The 22,591-nt window shown below is 38.6% G+C and overlaps 1 protein-coding gene across 1 annotated transcript in view; it reads right to left on the bottom strand.

Annotated features, from left to right (window-relative positions):
• The window catches only part of LOC124720030 (triosephosphate isomerase B), a 44,923-nt gene that overhangs the window by 10,642 nt on the left and 11,690 nt on the right, over positions 1–22,591 (bottom strand). The window contains exons 3-4 of the mRNA XM_047245280.1: positions 5,042–5,136; positions 1,150–1,368 (exon numbers count right to left, since the gene is read on the bottom strand). Coding sequence (XP_047101236.1) covers positions 1,150–1,368; positions 5,042–5,136 — 314 coding nt within the window. The remainder of the gene's footprint in view (positions 1–1,149; positions 1,369–5,041; positions 5,137–22,591) is intronic.

The following is a 22,591-nucleotide window of genomic DNA, read 5'->3' as shown; positions in this document are numbered from 1 at the left end:
TGTGTTTACTCCAGTCCTGTAACCCCGAAGGTGTACACGATCAAAGGCAGAGCCACGTGTGAAAGCACCCACGTGATTTACCAACTGACCTGCCTACACTGTGAAGCTTTCTATGTGGGAATGACCAGCAACAAACTGTCCATTCGCATGAATGGACACAGGCAGACAGTGTTTGTTGGTAATGAGGATCACCCTGTGGCTAAACATGCCTTGGTGCACGGCCAGCACATCTTGGCACAGTGTTACACCATCTGGGTTATCTGGATACTCCCCAATAACACCAACCTGTCAGAACTCCGGAGATGGGAACTTGCCCTTCAGTATATCCTCTCTTCTCGTTAACCGCCAGGCCTCAACCTCCGCTAATTTCAAGTTGCCGCCGCTCATACCTCCCCGTCTTTCAACAACATCTTTGCCTCTGTACTTCCGCCTCGACTGACATCTCTGCCCAAACTCTTTGCCTTTAAAAATGTCTGCTTGTGTCTGTATGTGTGGATGGATATGTGCGTGTGTGCGAGTGTATACCTGTCCTTTTTCCCCCCCTAAGGTAAGTCTTTCCGCTCCCGGGATTGGAATGACTCCTTACCCTCTCCCTTAAAACCACATTCTTTCGTATTTCCCTCTCCTTCCCTCTTTCCTGATGAAGCAAGCCTTGGTTGCGAAAGCTTGAATTTGTGTGTATGTTTGTGTGTCTATCAACCTGCCAGGGCTTTCGTTTGGTAAGTCAAATTTTGTATTTATTTACATATGTAAATCTTCAAAATTTTATGAAAGTAAGGGAACGGGGTTGTAAAGTTACGAAAACTAATAGTGAGATTAGTAAAACTTAACGATTTATAATCTCCCGATAATGCCAAGAACGGCCAGCAACAAGCCAAGTATCCGAATTAGCGCTGCCAGTGCCAAGCGAAGCAATTTGTACGAGTTGTGCGAACGGTATTAAGGCAAAGTTCAGGGTACAAAATCAACAAGTGCTTGTTGTAGGAAAAAGAGCCTCTGCTAACTAGCTGGTGACAAATGAGGTGGGCAGACAAACCAAGGAAGCAGGATAGAATATTTTATGAACGTAACTACCTGTTTTAGTTGACACAGAAATTTAAACACACACACACACACACACACACACACACACACACACACACAGTTTACCTGCTGAGGGGTTGCAGTCTTGCCAGTGCCGATTGCCCATACAGGTTCATATGCCAGCACGACGCGGCTCCAGTCGGTTATCTTATCAGCAATTGCCTTCGTCTGCGCAAACACGACATCCGTGGTACGTCCTGCTTCGCGTTCCTCCAGCTTCTCCCCTATACACGCAATAATCGAAAGGCCCGACTCCAGAGCGTGCGCACATTTTTCTGCAATCAGCTGCAAACCACATAATTTAATTACTCATACGATAATGTAGGACCATGCAAGGCAGTGCTGATGTTAAGACATGTTAGAAGATAGTTTGAAGGAAGAAAAACTTACATCCATAACATTTATAAATATAGATAACCACTATGACTATGCTGACTGGTACACACCCTTTGAAATTATCATGGACAAAAACAGAAAGCAAAAGGTAGTCCACAAGCTTTACAGTAACCAGACTGCAGTTATAAGACACTAAGAATATGGAAAGAAAGCAGTGCTTCAGAAGGGAGTGAGATAGTTTGGAAACCTACCCCCATGTTATTCAGTGCATACACAGAGCAATCAGTAAAGGAACCCAAAGCAAGATCTGGGAAGTACATCAAAAATCATGGGCAAGAAATTAAAATTCTTCGAAATTTATTCACTGACTGAATTCCTTGACATCAGCTGTGTTAGGTACAGTTGCATATCCCAATGACACAGTACTAAACCCAGATTTCCTCCCTGGACAAACCCAAACTTCCATATGCCACACTATCTACATCGTTATATTGTGGTCTACTATACCTAATACAACTGATGCACTGGAATTTGCAGTAAGCAAATACATTTTGTAAGTGTTTCATACAGTTGTGGATTGTTACTAGGGTCCGTTCTTTTACCCATGCACGTAAGAAAGAAATTAAAAGTTCCAGGTTTTTCAATGACAGAGTAATTCTCACATATTCAGGACGACTTGGAACCACCAGTTGAATGCAATGTGTAATATCTTAAAAAGAGGTTACACGATTAACATCAAGGAAATGAGACACTGAAAGATGAAAACAAGTTCTGCTGCACGGACAGTAAAATAACTGAGAATAGCCGAAGTAGATAAAATATAAAATGCAGACTGCCAATAACAAGAAAAGTATTCTAGAAAATGAGAAAGCTGTTAACAATGAATATGAATTTAAGTGGTAGAAAGTATTTCCTGAATGTATTTGGTTGGAGCATAGCCATATACAGGGTGGTTCATTGATCGTGACCGGGCCAAATATCTCACGAAATAAGCGTCAAATGAAAAAATTACAAAGAACAAAACTTGTCTCACTTGAAGGGGGAAACCAGATGGTGCTGTGGTTGGCCCGCTATGGCGCCGCCATAGGTCAAACAGATATCAACTGCGTTTTTTTTTTTAAAATAGGAACCCCCATTTTTTATTACATATTTGTGTAGTACGTAAAGAAATATGAATGTTTTAGTTGGACCACTTTTTTCGTTTTGTGATAGATGGCGCTGTAATAGTCACAAACATATGGCTCACAATTTTAGACCAACATTTGGTAACCGGTAGGTTTTTTAAATTAAAATACAGAACGTAGGTACGTTTGAACATTTTATTTCGGATGTTCCAATATGATACATGTACCTTTGTGAACTTATTTCTGAGAATGCATGCTTTTACAGCGTGATTACCTGTAAATACCACATTAATGCAATAAATGCTCAAAATGATGTCCATCAACCTCAATGCATTTGGCAATACGTGTAACGATATTCCTCTCAATAGCGAGTAGTTCGCCTTCCGTAATGTTCGCACATGCATTGACAATGCGCTGACGCATCTTGTCAGGCGTTGTCGGTGGATCACAATAGCAAATATCTTCCAACTTTCCCCACAGAGAGAGATCCAGGGACTTCAGATCCGGTGAACGTGTGGGCCATGGTATTGTACTTCGATGACCTATCCACCTGTCATGAAATATGACATTCAATACTGCTTCAACTGCACGCGAGCTATGTGCTGGACATCCATCATCGCCATTCTGTCGTGCAGTGAACCATCTTGTAGTAACATCGGCACAACATTACACAGAAAATCAGCACACATTGCACCATTTAGATTGCCATCAATAAAATGGGGGCCAATTATCCTTCCTCCCCATAATGCCGCACCATACATTAACCCGCCAAGGTCGCTCATGTCCCACTTGTCACAGCCATCGTGGATTTTCCGTTGCCCAATAGTGCATACTATGCTGGTTTACGTTACCGCTGTTGGTGAATGACACTTCATTGCTGAATAGAACACGTGCAAAAAATCTGTCATTGTCCCGTAATTACTCTTGTTCCCAATGGCAGAACTGTACACAATGTTCAAAGTTGTCACCATGCAATTCCTGGTGCATATAAATATGGTACAGGTGCAATCGATGTTGAGGTAGTATTCTCAACACAGACGTTTTTGAGATTCCCGATTCTCACGCAATTTGTCTGCTACTGATTTTCAGATTAGCCACGACAGCAGCTAAAACCAACTACTTGGGCATCATGATTTGTTGCAGGTCGTGGTTGACGTTCCACATGTGGCTGAACACTTCATGTTTCCTTAAATAACGTAACTATCCGGCGAAAGGTCCGGACACTTGGATGATGTCATCCAGGATACCGAGCAGAATACATAGCATGCGCTCATTGGGCATTTTGATCACAATAGCCATACATAAACACGATATCGACCTTTTCCGCAATTGGTAAACAGTCCATTTTAACACGGGTTATGTATCAAGAAGCAAATACCATTCGCACTGGCGGAATGTTATGCGATACCATGTACCTATACGTTTGTGACTATTACAGCGCCATCTATCACAAAGCGAAAAAAGTGATCCAACTAAAACATTCATATTTCTTTACATACTACTCGAATTTGTAAGGAAAAATGGGGTTCCTATTAAAAAAAAAAAAAAAAAAAAAAAAAAAAAAAAAAAAAAAAAAAAAAAAAACGCAGTTGATATTCGTTTGGCCTATGGTAGCGCCATCTAGCGGGCCAACCATAGCGCCATCTGGTTTCCCCCTTCAAGCTAGATGAGTTTCGTTCTTTGTAGTTTTTTCGTTTGACGCTTATTTTGTGAGATATTTGGCCCGGTCACTATCCATGGACCACCCTGTATAATAGGAAGCGTGTATGATACAAAGTTTAGACAAGGAATGAAAAGAAGCTTTCAAGATGTGGTTTTATAGAAGAATATGGGTAGATGAGAAACTAATGACTCATTAATGAATGGAACTGAGGGAAAAAATTGCTGGCACAACTTGATCAAAAGATGGGACCAGTCAATAGGACACGTCCTGAGGCATCAATGGTGGTCAATTTAGTAACAGAGAGAAATGTGAGGGGGAGAAAATTGTAGAGGCAGACCTACACATGAATACAGCAAAACGGCTCAGATGGGTGTAAGTTGCAGTAGCCACACAGAGATGAAGACCACAGAACAGGTTAATGCCTCTTTATGCTTTATGCCGGTAAACTTTCTCACACTGTACTCACTACATGTGTGTGTTACAGTCTGCACCACGTTAAAGGTTGTACCCTGGTGAGGTTTATTGTCAACAGTCAATGACAGGTAAGAAAAATAATTTTCCATAAATACAGTATTCTGCTACGGGGCAGAAATCTGGCAGCCAGGGGAGCAAGTACGGAAGGTGGGCTCCAAATAGCACACTGCAATTAAGATGTTACATTCACAAGTGATCACCCAATTCTTTTAAAAAAAATTTATTCTGGCTGCAGAACTATGCGCTGAAAAAAAAAAATTGAAAATAATATAGTGAAAAAACATTAGTCTATGGGAGAGAGGGGGGGGGGGAGGGGCGAGGGAAGAGAGGGGGGAAGATACAAGTAATTAATAGCACTCACTTCATCTGTTTCACCAAAAACATTTCTTCGCTCAGAGTGGCCAATAATAACCCATTTAACGCCAATATCCAGGATCATTGCAGGGCTTATTTCACCTGAAACAATAAACAATAATCATTAGAGGACAATGAAACCTGCAATTTAAAGATCAAGGAAGCAGAAACCCAGAAGCACAAGTAAGCAGGATTCCAGGGACTGTGTGATCCTAGATAAAATCCTTCAGGGCAAAGCACAAAAACATTCTGCTGAAAATGTGTGTCCATGCCAATAGACGCAATCGTAGTTGGCTTGCTGAGACTTTCCAACTGGCACCGCAGGCAGCGCTAAATTCACTGCCGACCACAACTGCAGCCCAATTGGCAATCTCTGCACTGCTGGCAATGAGATGGACTTCCGCGTTGTGATAAGCGGCACCACAGGCAGCAACAGACGATTCACATTCAGCTCTGGCATACAACAATTTTAATACGGAGTTCCAGGGTTGCTGTTCGTAGCTACAGTTCACAGTGGAAGCCTGTGAGATAGTCTTCAGGTAGAGTCATCTATAGAAAGCCTTTGCATAGGGACAAATGTTTACTACAGTGATTGACAGTGTGGCTTCTGGACAGACACAGTCTTGTTGACATTGTATTCAGTAACGCACACCTTGACAGGCCACTGCTTAGTTGTATCTTTCCGCAAGCATATCCAACGAGTTGCTGCGCAACTTTAGTTAAGTATCACAGCACAATAAAGTTTATATGTGTGTGTGTGTGTGTGTGTGTGTGTGTGTGTGTGTGTGTGTAAGCTGTTCTATCCATATGACCTGTACACATCAAAACAAGTAAAGAGCACACAGTTTGATAATATCCCAATGAATTCCCAGGCAGAGCCATCAAAGAAGACTGTCAAAATACCAGCTTTTATTTTACCTTGCAGTATCGTGAAAGTTACGCTAACAGATCTTTTTACAGGTGCGTCTATACCGAAAGTCATGTTGACGACACCAAGGAAAGTACGCACACACAAAGAGGTACAAAAACTAGGCAAGCAAAACTCACATTTATGGATTACAGGTTTCTTAGAAAACTTGCCTGAACAGTAACAAACAAGCAACTTGACAAACAGGTGAGTGTTTTAAAATCACGAGTGGCATTCGATATGTAAAGTGACACATTTACTTTCTGAAGGCAGTTTGGTTTTCATTCATGAATCCAGTACACCACATTATTTCCCACTCTTTTGGCTACAAAACCCTATTTTCAACATAAACGCCATTGAATGCAACAGCCTTACAGCACTTTACTGGGAAGGTCTGTACGCTTGCATGGTACCATACTGCTGATCGACATCTGAGCCAACTTCTTCCTGCGTAAATAACCTCTATCATCCATGTACACCGCTTCCCACAGAGCACATTCTTCATTGGGCCATCCAGATGAAAGTCTGAAGGCGCGAGATTCGGGCTGTAGGATGGATGTGTGCAGACTTGTGTGAGGCCTTGCATTATCACAGAGGAGGAGAAGTTTGTTTGAATTTTTGTGGCAACGAATGCACTGAAGTCATTTCTTTAATTTCCGGTGGGTAGCACACCTGTATGCAACCGGCCGGCACGGTGGAGATTGGACCGGTTCGCGAGACATTGTTGTGACGATGACCGATGAGTCATCAAACGACTCATCACGCTTTAGTTCACTACCAGGTCTTTGCGATGCTCTGATTTTCTGCCAAAAGAAACTCAATGGCAGTTTTCTACTCGGAACACATCTCCGTTACAGACACAATTTTGAAGATTATGTATAGCGTCACCACCTACTGAAACTTCATGAAACTGTAGGGGCTGAAGCAAGAATGTTCAACAATGTCCCACAGCAAATTCTGTGTTTTTTAACTGAAATTGGCTGATTGAAAAAAAAGTGTGCACTACTTATTGAAAGCTCGTCCCATTTGAGGATGAGCATGGTCATTACAACTGGACTTTGTGCAACAGATGCACGACACTGATGACAAAAGCAATTACGAGGGTCAGCCATTAAGTCCTTAGAAAGTACAAGAGATGGCAGTCTTAGCGTCAAAACAGTTTGCTAGTAGTAAGCACCATCTGTTGCTAGGGGGGAGGTTACATTATAGCTGTATCCATCACCTAGCTTCATTGTTCCAGTCGATTTAAGCAAGAAGCATACGATTACTTTAAGACATGGGAAAAAAAAGAGTTTCAAGTGGTGATTAAACACATCTATTTAAAAGGCTTAACAGTGAAACCGGTCAGAAGTTGAGTTGGATGAAGTTCACGACATCTGCTCCTGTGTTGCAACTGTTTACAAATGGGTAAATCAATTTAAATGTGGCTGTACATCCACACGAGATGAATTCCATTTGGGACATCCAACAGACGTGACCACCACCAAAATAACTGACAAAATCAACAACATGATTTTGAGTGATTGACAGATGGAAGTGCGTAAAATAATTGAAGCCACATGCATCTCACAAGGTACAGTGTTTTCAACTTTGCATGAATAATTGGCTGTGAAAAAGATCACAGCAAGATTGGTGCCATGTTTGCTCACAGTGGAGAATAAATGCTTCTGTGCAGTCAACACTGAGACTATTTTGGAACTTTGCCATCACAATCCTGCCAGGTTTCTGTTTGAATACCTAACTGTGGACAAAACATGGGTACACAACTATACTCCAGAGATTAAAGTAAATCAAAATAGTGTGTTTTTTACGATTAATGTACCCTAAAGATGGAAAAGAATGTGAAATTGGCTGGCAAGATGATGGCCATGGTCTTTGGGATGCATGCAGAATCATCCGCATTGACTACTTACAAAGGGACGAATAATAACTGGAGAGTATTATGCATCATTACTGGACCAGTTAAGTGAAGAATGAGGGAAAAAGTCCGTATCTGAAAAAGATCTTTTCCCATCATGAAAATGCAGAATTCTCCGATTGCGCACAGTATAGCAGCAGCTAGCGATAATTGGGGGGTATCTGTCTCTTACTGTGTATTAACATATTCCTTGGGAGAATGCACACTGAAGGGAAATGTCATTTCAAGACTTTGTTAAAAACAGAAGCTAATATTACTTTCTTGAAGTACTTTCTTTCAATTTCTGGTAAAAATTTGGACTCCTGTCACTGTAACATTACTCTGGAATCCAAAGACGTTAATGTCACCACAGTGGTGATTAGGAATCCTGTGAATTTTTTGCTGCTCAATATGATGATACAGCATACACCAAGAGAAGCCATCAACATAAAATGCATGAAGATTGTCTTACGCAAAATGGTGGTTAAACTCACAAAAACATTTAACCCTTCGGTGGGCATAGTTTTTGTAAGAACTCAGCTAATTTTTTCTTTTTTTGTATCTTATTAGGATAATGATCAACTGAATATATTTAATTTCTGATCATTTTATTTTGGATATTTATTAAAACTATAGTGGGCGGTATTCTCCCCACAGTCCTTTTGTGTGCTGTTGGAGGATGCCATTACACAAACTTTGAATTGACACTCAACACATCTGGGGAAGACGATATGTACCAGATTTAAAAATCTGGCAGCTTCTGCTTGAGCCCACCAGTGTGGGATACTGTAGAAACGAACCAATTGTGTTCCGAGTTCACAAGTGACAAAGGTAGTGATCTCTCAACAAAGAAAAACTCATTGCTGTAGTCATTTTGACGCGCCTGGTACAATGTATTACCAAAAGATGCCGGCCACATCTTGAATTAGTAAGACATATTCCCAAAAGCATAGTAACACAATAAAGTTGGTGGTAAGTATATCTCCCACAGTCCAAAAAGGGAAGTATTAGTTTTGTGGTAAGTATATTTCTCATGGCCCACAAAAGACATATGAGACGTTTCATGACAAATGCTGTATTTCACAACAAATAGAAACTACAGCTTGTGCTGAGGACTACCACTACTAGCCAGGAAGAGGGTAAAGAAACACAGTTAGTGATAAGCGTACTGGCTGTGGCCTGCAAAATGGTTAAATAGTATAGACAGACAGTCAGAAACAACGAAATACTCTTTGTTATAGACCACAAACCCACTGGTGGCAAAAAAAATATAGTTATATTCCTGAAGAATCTTATCTCCAAAAGAAAAGTCAGAAGTTAAAACGCCTCAGTACACAAGATAATGCGGTGGTTACAGGATGGAGTAAAATGGTTGTTACAGATGCGAACAACAAAATCACTGGTTTCAGAGAATCTTGGATGTACACTGTAGATAAGTTCAACTTTGAAAATGGAATGCAATGTAAAAGAACGCTGTCTTTCAAAATTACAGCGGTGACCCTGGAGTCCCACTCCGCATCTACGCACTGATCCACAATACTGTCAATGATCATTCTGGGTGGTTGGTTACTTTCAAGAACCCACCGAAAACTTTGCACCACAAGTGAAAATAGTAATGTTCTGCACAGAAAGTCGTCTGGTAGACACATCACATTCTGGAAAATTGTGAAAAGAAAAGGCATCACACTTTTTCTTCATTGTGTGAAAACAAATCCTATCTCCTAGTTTCTTACTAAGGCCGTACACTTTTAATCATCATAAGCCACACTTCAAACTCTCACTGACAAAGATGTACTGCTATTTCAGATTCCTTCTGATCTGACAAACTTATGTCAACTGTTAGACTTAGCATTTTACAAAACATACCATAAGCATAGGAAACTACCATGGAGAGATTCCTGCAGTTTTCGGTCTACCACCGTGGCAATATTCTTACTTGACATCAGTAGTACACTAATTTTTCCTCCCCTCTGTTTGCCCAATTAAATACGTACAGCAGGCTTCAAAATACAGTGATATTATGCAGGCCTCACTCCTAACTACGGCCGTTTTCTCTACAAACAAAGGCAGACTGCTACTTAGTCTAATAACAAAGGCAGACTGCTACTTAGTCTAATAACAAAGGCAGACTGCTACTTAGAGCTGTCAATAAATATATTTGATTTATGTTTATGATACACAAAAACTGCATGTTTGGAATATTATACCAATATTTCATACAATATTTGCAAGAGTTAGAAGAAAGAAAATTAATGTAGAAGTGTTGGAAATTCTGAGTTATGTGCATATGCTCCACGAAATTTGGAACTGATGTTACAGGCAAAATATAGGTGATTTTCTCTATGAATATATAGTTAACTTTCAACTGCTTTCAACTGGCGATCCACCACTCTCATCAGAAAAACAATGGTGACAGTGACAAGTTATCGGTGTGAGAGATTGAGGGCTGTACATTAGGCAGTTGCAAGCACAGAAATCTTACGGAAAATGATATTTAGTTACTCTGTGAAAACAGTAAATTAAAAATGACTAGCTTTTATGTGCAGTGACTATGTACATGTACAAAACTTCACATTGTATGCGAGTCAGAATTGGAGAGTGTAATGTTCCCAACTTTTACACGAAATTTATCCAAGGTAATGTAACTATGCCAGACATCTCTGGATAATAAATTGATAACCATACAAAAATCATAGTGTGTAATTAGTATAAACAAGGGCACCACAGTGTTTTCTCTTTTTTGCACTGCTCTTCTCTTTTTTCCACTGTGCTTGTGCTTGTCTGTCGGTTAGCTCGATTCACGTTGTAACATTACGAGTCAAGATAGCTGTAACGGAAATTGAATAGCGTAAAGTTATCATTAAAAACGCACGCCACGCGATTTGTGATGATTTGGTTGGTCATAATAGTAGTAACATGCTTTTGAATACAATTAAAATATAACGGCGATACCTGTTTAGTGTTATTGGAAATAATATGTAGTAAATTAATGAGTAAGGTAGCCGATCCTGTAAGAAGAGGTGAAATTGGGCATATTAAGGCGTTTTGCTTTATGTCGACTAAGCCGATGATACGGCGTCTTTTTTTCCGTTTACTCTTAGAAAAAAAAAAAAAAAAAAAAAAAAAAACACAAGTAACGAAGTGCTAATTGTGCGTTGTGAAAAATATAGGGGTGAATTTTAAATAGCTACAGTGTATAATCAGACTAACAAATGGACATTCAGTTACGCGAAATAGCGGACAGCGAAGTGTGGTCATTAAATTGAGTACACCTACAGGGCGGTCAATTCCGGGATAAGTCTATTCGCATCTCACGAGGGACGCGGTATTGAGACCGTTTTTTTTTTTTTTTTTTTTTTTTTTTTTTTTTTTTTTTTTTTTTTTTTCTTCAATTATATCACGGAGAGCAGGCTTCAATTTATAAAAAGGAGGAAAGCTGTATCATTATCATTGACTGTTGGTGTTAAGCAACCAAAACTGTTCATCAAAGGGTTTCGGTGAATGAGTGGTGAATGCGAAATGAAACTGTGAACGAAGTTATGTTAAATAAAGCAGAAGAGACAAGACAGTTTGGTCGTATCTGTTATTATTCCATAAACCGTAACATTTATTCTCGTTGTACGAAGCCTTTATAGACGATCATGATGACAATTTGCTTTGAAGGAATATCGTTACGAGTTAAGTTTTGGGGATCTGGTCAACAGGGGATAGTTCGTAGATCTTAACTACTGCAGCTATTCTGGAATCAGGTGCTACCGTGACCGTTGTGTGTTGTCAATGGCTTAAGGTCATCATATCTCATGCTCTAAGATCGACGCGCCTTTCCTCTTGGTATAACGGTGTCTCACGGTAACAACGACAACGCCGACGGCGAAGGAAGATACGGTGGAATGTTACGCAATTAATTCTGTGGATTTGATGAAATAACATTAGGAGATCATTCTTCGACTTTTACTTAATTATCTGCAACTGCAACTGTTATTAGAAATCAGAAAAGCAAGTGTGTGCACTTGAATATTGCACATTTCATGTAGAGCATTTTTTGTTTTAAATGTTGGGCTGTGTGGAATTGTGTAAATTGATTTATTTCTATAAAATATACTGTTAAAGTTTAACCACATTCCATTTACAGCCCTGCCCTCCCTTTACAGATTCATAATTTTGTGTGTTTTCATAAATATAAAAGCATTTCTTTTGGTTATTATACAGGCCGTTTGAAAAAGAACTCCCTCGTTTCAAGTATAAATTTAATGGGGAAATAAATGAAAAATTACATCAATGAGTACATATCACGAAAAAGAATTCCGTCAAGTTTTGTTTAATGTTAGTAGACTTCAACTTGGGATTCATTTGTTGCCCTGCACATGGTGAGATGATATTCCACTTATTACCATGTATTCACCAATGTTTCAGCATTTCTTATGTGGCCCCAAGTCCAGTGGGGTTAAGTCTGGGTTTCGCGGTAGCCAAGGTATTGGGCCAGCCCTTTCTATCCACCTTCTCGGAAAGCGAGTCTCAAGAGTTGCACACACGTGGTTACTATAATGAGGTGGGGTGCCATCTTGTTGGAAAAACAGAAGCCCCTTTTCCGCCTCAACATCATCCATTTAGGAAAAGACGTACTCTCAACATGCCACAGCAAATGTCCCTGTTTATTGTTTTTTCTACAAAAGTGAAAGGACCAATCACACGATCTTCCATCAAACTGCACCAGACAGCACCTTCGGGAGGGTCACGTTGATGCTGAATAATGTCATTTCGAGTGAAAATTTCATTTATTTCGACCTTGTCATTAAACCAGATTATAACAAGGAACCAGACACTGAGAAGCAGCAGTAATACCACTGACGAAAAACCCAGTTAGTCACTTTCCCAAGTCTGACTATTCCCGTATGACTAGTGCAAAGCATATCATTAGGAAGTGACAAGAAGGGCAGAACATACAAACAGAATGAAATAACACATTTAACATCCAGCAGATAGTGTAAACTGAGTATGGGCCTGGCCACCTCTCGAAATGGAAAGAGCTCTAGTACTGGCAGGCAGAGGGCACATGAAATGGTATCCAAATCCCATCTGTTCTTCTCACAGCAAAAAGGTAGATTAGGGCTCAACCGTGACAAGACCCGATGACGCCGACATCAGCTGATGTTCACTGGTGCTACCTGTCTCCACATCCGCTCTCCTACGCAATGCGAATTCTACGACAAGTGAGTGCGAAACAAAACCAGATTACTTTAGTATGAAGCGATAAAAGATACTGTCGAGTGAACTTTTATTGTTTAATTATCATAATTAAAGTTAGTTTTAAATGCTTACAAGAGCTAAGGCATATAAAAGTATGGAAAATATACAACAGTTTGGGGAAACTCAAGACCCAGCTATGGTCATGAAAATTACCAAAGAAGTGGCTGACCAGGCTGAGTTGATAAACTTAATCAAAGCTCAGAAACTTAAGTTAAACTCATTAAGTTCTCAAATGCTAAGAGTGCAACTAAGTAAAGAACTAGACTTAGTAAATTCTCAATTACATGCTCAGAGCTCTAAATATTCTAACGACAAATTTAGGTTTGTTAAATACCAAAGCAAAGAATTTAGTAATCTATGCGAAGGCATGGGTGCTTTGAAGGCCGAGTTCGATGCAATAAGTCATAAAGTAGAGAATTTAAAAGTAGATTTAAAGAACAAGCTGACAAATTTTTTTGACCACTCATATAAATCATATGTTTACTGACAGTCAGAAACAGAATGACACTTTTCAAGATTTACTGAAAAGGTTAGAACTTAACATTGAGAACAAATGTAATAATGCAGAATACAAACTTATTGAAAAGTTTGGATCTTTTGAAAACATGTGCAATATTAAGTACAATGATTTAAGGCAGGGGTTGAATACTTTGAAAGAGAGAGTAGGTAAGCAGAATAAATGAATGCCAGTCATTCAATCGCAAATTACAGGTGTCAATAGACAGGTAGATAATGTAGAAAGAAATTTCAATGAGAAAATAGCTAACGCTGATATAAATTAATTAGTTTGGAGGAACAATTTGGAGAAATTACATATCAAAATGTTACTGAGAGAATGACAGCCGGAATTGCCTATTCCTTTTTCGGACTCAATGATACCAGGAAGGGTATGGACGACCTATGGAGAGAAATAAAGCTCATCCAAGATTAAGTAGAAAAAGGGGTAACTTCGCCTAATAATCTATTAACTAGTGACGAGGTGATTGATTTGCAATGGGGAGCTAATTCAGGGTTATCTAGACAATTCCCTAAATTTATGCCAGATGGAGAGGTACAGCCGACCCATTTCTTAAAAAGATTTACCCACGCTTTACCAAAAAATTGGGAAGATTCCAAGAAGATTGAATTTGCTGTGGGGTATCTACTAGGGGAAGGCTCAGAATAGGGAACAGTAAATACTGAGAATTTTTCCTCTTGGGGAGACTTTCAAAAGAAATTTAAAGAGAAGTACTAGTCTGCCAGTGCTAAAGAAAAGTTAATATCAGATCCATGGGACCCAAAATGTTATATTAATACTTGGGGTACTATGAGGAAATATTTTGATTGGTATTTAACACGAGCAAAGTATTTAGATAAGCCAATGGAAGAAGAAGGGTTAGTACATATTTTAATTAAGATGCTTGCCAATCTATGTGAGAAAAAGACACCTTGTGTAGTGGTTGGAAAATATTGAAGAGTTATTTCTTTTGTTGACACACTTGATGCAATAAGTAAGGACCGCAACGAAACTTTACACTAAAGTGAAAGTTTGAACTATAAAAGAAATAGTGGAAATAATTTTAAAAAGCACGAGGCAAACTTAGCAAAAGTACACCAGTATAGTAAGAAAAGTTGTAACGACAATTATCAAAAGAAGCATCCACCTTCAAATTTAGACCCGGTAGCTTCTCAAGAATTTGTACCGAGTAACCATAAAACACAGAATGGGAATGTAGTGTTTCATTTTGGTAACCAATCCCACAAAGGAATAGTTGCTGCTTGAAGAACCAAGCTAATAATAACACCCAACCTATAATAACATGGACAGTGGAAACTTCTGATGCTAACATACTTATAGATTCAGGGAGTGAGGTATCACTCATCTCAAATGCATTTTTTAACTAGATACAGAATAAACAGCACTTACCATTATTGCCAGTGACTGGAGTATACATAATGGGGATAACAGGAACAAAAACTAAACTTGTAAAATATGAAACTCAAGTGAACAGCAGTATTGGAAATATCTTATTGCGTCAAATGCTGTTAATAGTAGAGAATATTAATAGAGATGTAGTGTTTGGTTTAGATCGGTTGTTAGAGTTTAAAGTCATCTTAAACTTTGATGAACATCATCTTTGTTTTTGTAGAGGAGACAGTAGATGCTGGACACCATTTGTGACAAACAGCCGCATTGAGGAACAAACAACTGAGTGTCGGTGTCTACGATTAATAGCTACAGCACAATTATCACCAAAAATCGATGGATCAAGCAACACATTGAACTAATATACAAGACAAAGCTAATAAATCTCTATTAGTAATTGACCAACAAAGACGAGATTTCTATAAAATTTTAATGGATTATGAAATAGTGCTTCCTGGTTGTCCAGGTAACATCAGTGATTATATCTGTAAGTTCAAAACGAAAGAGACACTCCATTCTTTCGCAAACCGTATCCAATACCAGTGTGTTTGAAGGAAGCAGTTCGGGACGTAACAAAATGATTGATAATAATATTATAGTATGAAGTTCCAGTGTAATGAATAATCTTGTGGTTGTAGTGAAGAAAGCTACAAGAGGGGTACGATTAGTCTTAGACGGTCGTACATTGAATTGACGTACACAGACGGAGACAGATCGACAATTAATATCGATGAATTGTTATCCAAGTTTGAAAAGGCAAAATTCTTTAGCACAATGGACTTGACCTCAGGATATTGGCAGATAAAAATACATCCAGATTCAAAAAAATATAATCTTTTTGTTTGATGGAAAATCCTATCATTTCAATGTATTGCCATTTGGACTTAATATCTGTGTCTGTATTTATACGTGCATTAAATGAAGCAACAGGGAGGGACTTCTTGAAGGATTTGATAATATATGTAGACGATATCGTAATAATATCAGCTAATTGGGAGGAACATTGTCTAACTTTGTGAAAGACACTGAAAAAATTTAAAGAAAAAGGTATTAATGTGAAGCTGTCTAAATCATTTTTCGCACGCCAAGAACTTAAGTTCTTAGGTCATATTATAGGGGTAAAGGGAATTAGACTGGACCCCGAACGCAAAAAAGCTATCAAAGAATGACCGTGCCTCAGACATGTAAGACAATTAAAAGGATTTACAAGTATGGCCAGATACTATCGACAGTACATACAAGGGCAAGAGTTAAATGACCCGAGCATTTTACCTCTAATAATAAAGGGAGTACCATGGACTTGGGATCAAGGTGCAAATGGTGGATTTGAAAACGTTAAAAGAGTGCCTGCTGAGTCACTCATATTACATCATCCAGTTATGTACTAACCGTTTAAATTTTCAACAAATGCATCTGATTACGGTGTTGCCTTCCAACTTTTCCAAGGAGAATGGGATCCAAGTAATTTAGAACACAGAACCATAGATTTGCTAGCTGTAGCCTAAATAAGCATGAACTAAATTACACAGCTACTGAAAAGGAACTATTGGCGAATGTGTGGAGTATTCAAAAGTTTCAAACATTAGTATGGGTATCAGAAACCCATATTTATACAGATCATCAAAGCTTTATCCTCTCTAATGAGTAGTCGAATACTACACAGTATGTTGACGCGATGGATGCTTTTTCTACAGGAATACAGTATTAAGATACAATAGGCCTACGGAAAATGTTCTGAAAATATTGTACCTGATGCTTTATCAAGGCTACCCATAGGAATGGAAGAATTGAAATGTACAGAAGGGCCCGGCATGGTTTTTGCCATTAATTTTATGTCAGCAGAACATCCGAACACCATGGTAAAGGAAATGGCTCAAAGAATAACAGGAAATGTCCATCACGATCATTATTTCACATTATTTCCTATGTGTATCCAGAACTCGTTACTTCCTGGTCAATTAGGAAAATTGAAAATTATAATCATAACTTGTCTTGGAGAGACAGCGTAACATCACAGTGATGGCTCTTACGTATACCGAAGGCAATGGAAGACAAACTTGTGTGGTATGTTCACACAGGATATGGACACTTCGGAATCAAAAAATGTATATCCCATATGAATCAATTTTATTATTTCAAGAAACTAGGTCATAAAATAGCATCTTTGATTAGAACCTGTGAAACTTGCCAGAAAGTAAAAGAGAATAATACTCATGTGAAATACAAAATGTATCCTACTATTCCCAAGTCATTACATGACGGCAGATTTTTTTGGATCAATTCCACAAGGAAAGGGGAGGAGTATCATATTTTGGTTATAATAGAATGCTAATCAAAATATGTTAAACTATATCCTATTAAACAGAGCAAATACACATACGGTTATACACTGTTTACAACAATACTTTCTAGATGTAGGTAAACCAAAACAGTTTCTTATGGATAACGGACCACAATTTGTGATTAATGAATTTAGAGAATTCCTAGTGTGGGAAAATATTCAACAAGTGTTAATATCCAATTATAACCTGTGATCAAATCTGTGTGAATGAGTAATCAAGGAAATTGGAAAATTATGTCGTACATACTGCCATAAAAAATATACTTCGTGGGCAACAAAAATTAAGGACTTAACTTATCCTAAATGAATTACCCCATCTACCAAGCGGGTTGACACCTTCAGAAGTTATAGGCAAACCTTTCATAGGAGAACTCCTAATTAAGTGTTTTAATTGGCTCGAACAATCTAGTGTCAATTACGAAGTAAATCGTGAAATAGTTTCTAAGAATTTAATTGAAAAGGCGCTACAAAGAGTAAGTAAACATAACGAACAGGCTGTGGAACCTCAGTACCAAGTCGACGACCTCGTTCTCATAAAACATCTTCACAGCTCTACTCTGAAGAAAGAGACTGATAAGCTTTTCCAAAAATACGAGGGACCGTACCGGCTACAAACCGTGGTCCATCCCAAGACGTTATTTTTAGTAGATCCCACAACTGGATTAGAGAAGGGGAAATACAATGTAAAGGATGTAAAATTGTATATCCCCCCCGGGACATTAACAATCTGAGTTAATCGGCGGAGTAACGACCGACGGATCCCGAGTTGTTTTCGCTGTTTTTTCGAAAATAGTTTTCCTGCACCGAATTCCTTTAGAATCTAGAACTATTCTGTAATCTTATTGCTTAGAAAATCAGATATGATTATAAAATAGAGAACAACTTAACAGAATCACAGAAAAAGTGATATCTAGACGAAATAAACTGAATAGAGTATTATATTTGTGGAAAATATAATATGATGTGACTAGCTGAACAACTGTTATACCCTTAGTGTATAGATTTTCTATTTTGTATAGAGTATTTTATACCTTTTATGAGATGTGATATAGATGGGAGGGTTTGTATAAATTTTGAAAGGGGTGGGTACTGTAGCTAAAAGCATGATTTATAAGAACAGGTAAATGATGACTAACACAAAACACACATCACACCTTTCAAACAACCCTCACAAACAAGTGTGCCTGATTTTTCATCACTTTCCATTTCCATAGGGTTGCTAGGATTTCCTTTGGGGACCTCAAAGGGTGAAAGTGGGACAAGTACATTCTGTAGGGGATGATTTAATACCAGACCACCTCCGGTGTCTCAATTACCTGAGGGGTAGGGATCCTAGGAAAGGGAGGTTGGAAGGGTCTCCTGTCATTGGGGCTATCTTATTTTTCTTCTTCGATCGTAGCATCCACATCCATTTTTTTTTCTTACTTCTCATTTGAGAGCCTGTCTATTTTTTCCCCTTCTTTTCATATCCACAAACTTCTATTGCTGAAGTCCTTCCTTATTTCCGTGTTCCTTCCTTATTTCCGTGTTTACTAGAGACCTAAATCTTATCTTTAGATAAGAAGGCCGAAAAATCAGACTACACAAGCACACATCCGCATGTACACAAATATACATTTCTACATGAACATTAAATTACATAAAACAAAGCCTGTCACGATGTGAGAACCACCAGGTGCTGTAGGGGAAAATGTGTGTACATATGGAGATATGCACCTATATATAGGAAGCTATGACGGTTCTACATTGAATGTACATTACAAGATGTACACAAAAACAAAGAACAGTAGCAGTTCTAAATTTTTATTACAATAGGCACAATGAACTCATGCGCACGGAGAGAAAGAAGCATATATAAAGTGGTAATGAGTAATGGATAAATAAGAAAGAGGCGTGAGCAAAGAAAGAAAACAAAAGTAAGAAAGGAATTAGTCATGTTGATCACTGAGAAACGTCAGTGCAATAAGTACTATGATGAATTGAAGGATAGTGGGACGTAAATAGTATATGTAGACATAGTATCTTTTGAAAATATAGAAGTTGATAACTAGATGAGGGCTCTTGGGAGTAAATGATACATTAAAGAATGAATGTGATGTTTAAAATATAAATCTGTCTTTACCAGAAGATACTTAATTATGGTATACATAGAAATGTATACTAGGGTAATGAACTGTGAGGCCTACTCAAAGGATAAGGGGGGCGTACCCGGCATTCACTAAGTATAAAGGGCAGGCGTACCTACATGGAGATAGGACGATCTGTGGCCTCAAAAGTAGGGGTGTTTTGTAAGGGGCGTACCCTACCAGAATGGAGAGGAAGTGCTCTCGTAAGGTCAACCCACAAGCAAGGAATAGGTGCTGATCCTAGGAGAAGGAGACAGCATCGTGACAAAAGTCACAAATTTTATAGGGATTATTCTGGGAAGTGTGAATTCTATGAACGACTAGCATTATTAGGTTTAGTGGAAACAAATGTGTGTCTAAAGAACACTTTCATATTAAAAAAAGTCATCACAATTCCTAAATATTAGTAATGCTGACTAAAACCACGAGTAAATGCTCATGTCTTAATAACAAACTAAAATAAGAAAAAGAGTAGAAAAACAATAAGTGAAAGATTGTTCAAGAGAGGACAGAATTGTTATTGAAAGGAAAGATATGTATATAAACATATCCAAGACATATGTACTGTTAAGATATGAAATGGTGTTATGAGTGATACTCTTTGCATAATGATTATGTATAAAATATCACATGTTCGAACTAAGGGGTGGGAGGTTATGTGACGATTCGAGAATTTCTGTGTAAATTCTAGAACCACTAAGCCTTCTACCAACTCTAACACACGATATTCTGGATATGAGTGTGAGATGGTAGAATCCTACCTACTGCGCCTCGCATGTCTGTGTGCAAGTTTAAAATCGGCCACGGGAAGAAAGTAGATGTGGCGGACGAACAGCACTGACAAGTACCTGTCGGGCAATCCATAGATGTTTTAGTGGGTGTGTAAGGAAGAACCGTGGAGTTTATATGCAGCTCTGAACTTTTCGCGTCATTGACTATTGTCATTAAAACAAAGACTGTTGAAATAGAACTCTTAAAAACTCTTAATGTAACCTTGCTATAGGCAAGACTTATGTTCTGATTCATGTTAAGAAAAGTTATGGTATCTAAGCCAACTTTCTTTTAACTGTAACTCAATTTGTTTCTGACGTTCGGCTGTACGAGATACTTACAGGAAGTTACATATTTATGTGAAAGGTGAGAGTTTTATTGTGTATGGAGGTTAAATACATCATTAATTGACGAAAAGTAAAGTTTGTATGTCTACTTATTTCATAAGTAGAAAGAGTCTAAAAATTCCTGTACCTAGCGTTATTCTACGGAGAATAAGGGTTTCCAGCAGCTGGCTATCCAGCAGAGAAGAGTGGCTGCAAATTCCAAGTAAGTCACCTTCTAAAGAATCAGCTCATAGTGAAATTGCGTGCTTATGGAATATCGTCTCGGTTATGTGACTGGATTTGCAATTTCCTGTCAGAGAGGTCACTGTTAGTAGTAACTGACGGAAAGTCATCGAGTGAAACAGAAGTGATTTCAGGCGTTCCCCAAGGTAGTGTTATAGGCCCTTTGCTGTTCCTTATCTATATAAACGATTTTGGAGACAATCTGGGCAGCCGTCTTCGGTTGTTTGCAGATGACACTGTTGTTTATTGACTAATAAAGTCATCAGAATATCAAAACAAACTGCAAAACAATTTAGAAAAAATATCTGAATGATGCGAAAAATGGCAGTTGACCCTAAATAACGAAAGTGTGAGGTCATCCACATGAGCGCTAAAAGGAACTCAAACTTCGGTTACACGATAAATCAGTCTAATCTAAAAGCCGTAAATTCAACTAAATAGATAGGTATTACAATTACGAACAACTTAAATTGGAATGAGCACACAGAAAATGTTGTGGGGAAGGCTAACCAAAGACTGCGTTTCATTGGCATGACACTTAGAAAATGTAACAAACCTAAGTAGACTGCCTACAATACGCCTGTCCGTCCTCTTTTAGAATACCGCTGTGTGGTGTGTTATCCTTACCAGATAGGACTGACGGAGTACATCGAAAAAGTTCAAAGAAAGGCAGCACGTTTTGTATTATCGCGAAATATGGGAGGGAGCGTCACAAATGATACAGGATTTTGGCTGGAAATCATTAAAAGAAAGGCGTTTTTCGTTGCGACGGAATCTTCTCACGAAATTCCAATCACTAACTTTCTCCTCCGAACGCGAAAATACTTTGTTGGCACCGACCTACATAGGACGGAACGATCACTACGATAACATAAGGGAAATCACAGCTCGTACGGAAAGATATAGGCATTCATTCTTTCCGCGTGCTATACATGATTGGGATAATAGAGAATTGTGAAGGTGGTTCGATGAACCCTCTGCCAGGCACTTGAATGTAATTTGCAGAGAATTCACGTATATGTAGATGTAGAATTAGAACGTTAGAATAGAGTGTCTTTACTTGCTATGGAGAAGTAGTCGCGCTTTGGGATGTTGTGGACTCCAGAGAAGGAGTCTGATGAAAGTGGTCAAACCCCAGAAAGAAGTTACGTCACGTGATCTCTTACTATCCGTCATTCGGCGCGTTATGTCTCAATGGCTACGACCGAGTTTTAAATGAGCAATATGTTCACTTGAGTTCATGAGAAATGTTAAGGAGCCACAGATAGGCACAACAATTCGTGAAAGTCTTTTTGTTGTGCCTATCTGCGACTCAGCATCTCCACTATTTGGTGAGTAGAAACTTTACTTTTCATAATTGTTACACAGAGAAGAGTTGTTTAAAGAGTGGTTATGGTTTCTTAACTAGGTGCTATAGAATATGAGCTTCCTTACTGCACTTGACCCCCCACAGATGGAGACGAAGTTTCACAGTACAATTAGTGGCACTACATACCAGGACCACTGCATCGAAAATTGAAGAAAGGACGACTGTAAGAAGATATTCGAGATAACCGGTATTACGAAGAGCATCAAGGTGACAGGTCAGTTCATGAAGTAGGTACACTCAACATCGCAAATACAAACCTGAGCCTCAGCAACAACAACTTCAAGAGTTAGAAATCTTTGAACACGGTTTAAGTACAGAACCACAAACTATGGAATATTCGGCAACATTCCCGAAACAAGAATATCTAAGAATTGTGTTGTTAAGTGTCAAGTGTGAATGGATATGAATATTAGATGCACAAGTA

Source organism: Schistocerca piceifrons, chromosome 11 (assembly GCF_021461385.2).
Source record: "Schistocerca piceifrons isolate TAMUIC-IGC-003096 chromosome 11, iqSchPice1.1, whole genome shotgun sequence".
Classification (NCBI taxonomy): Eukaryota; Metazoa; Arthropoda; class Insecta; order Orthoptera; family Acrididae; genus Schistocerca; species Schistocerca piceifrons.
This window is presented reverse-complemented; position numbering and strand designations above follow the sequence as displayed.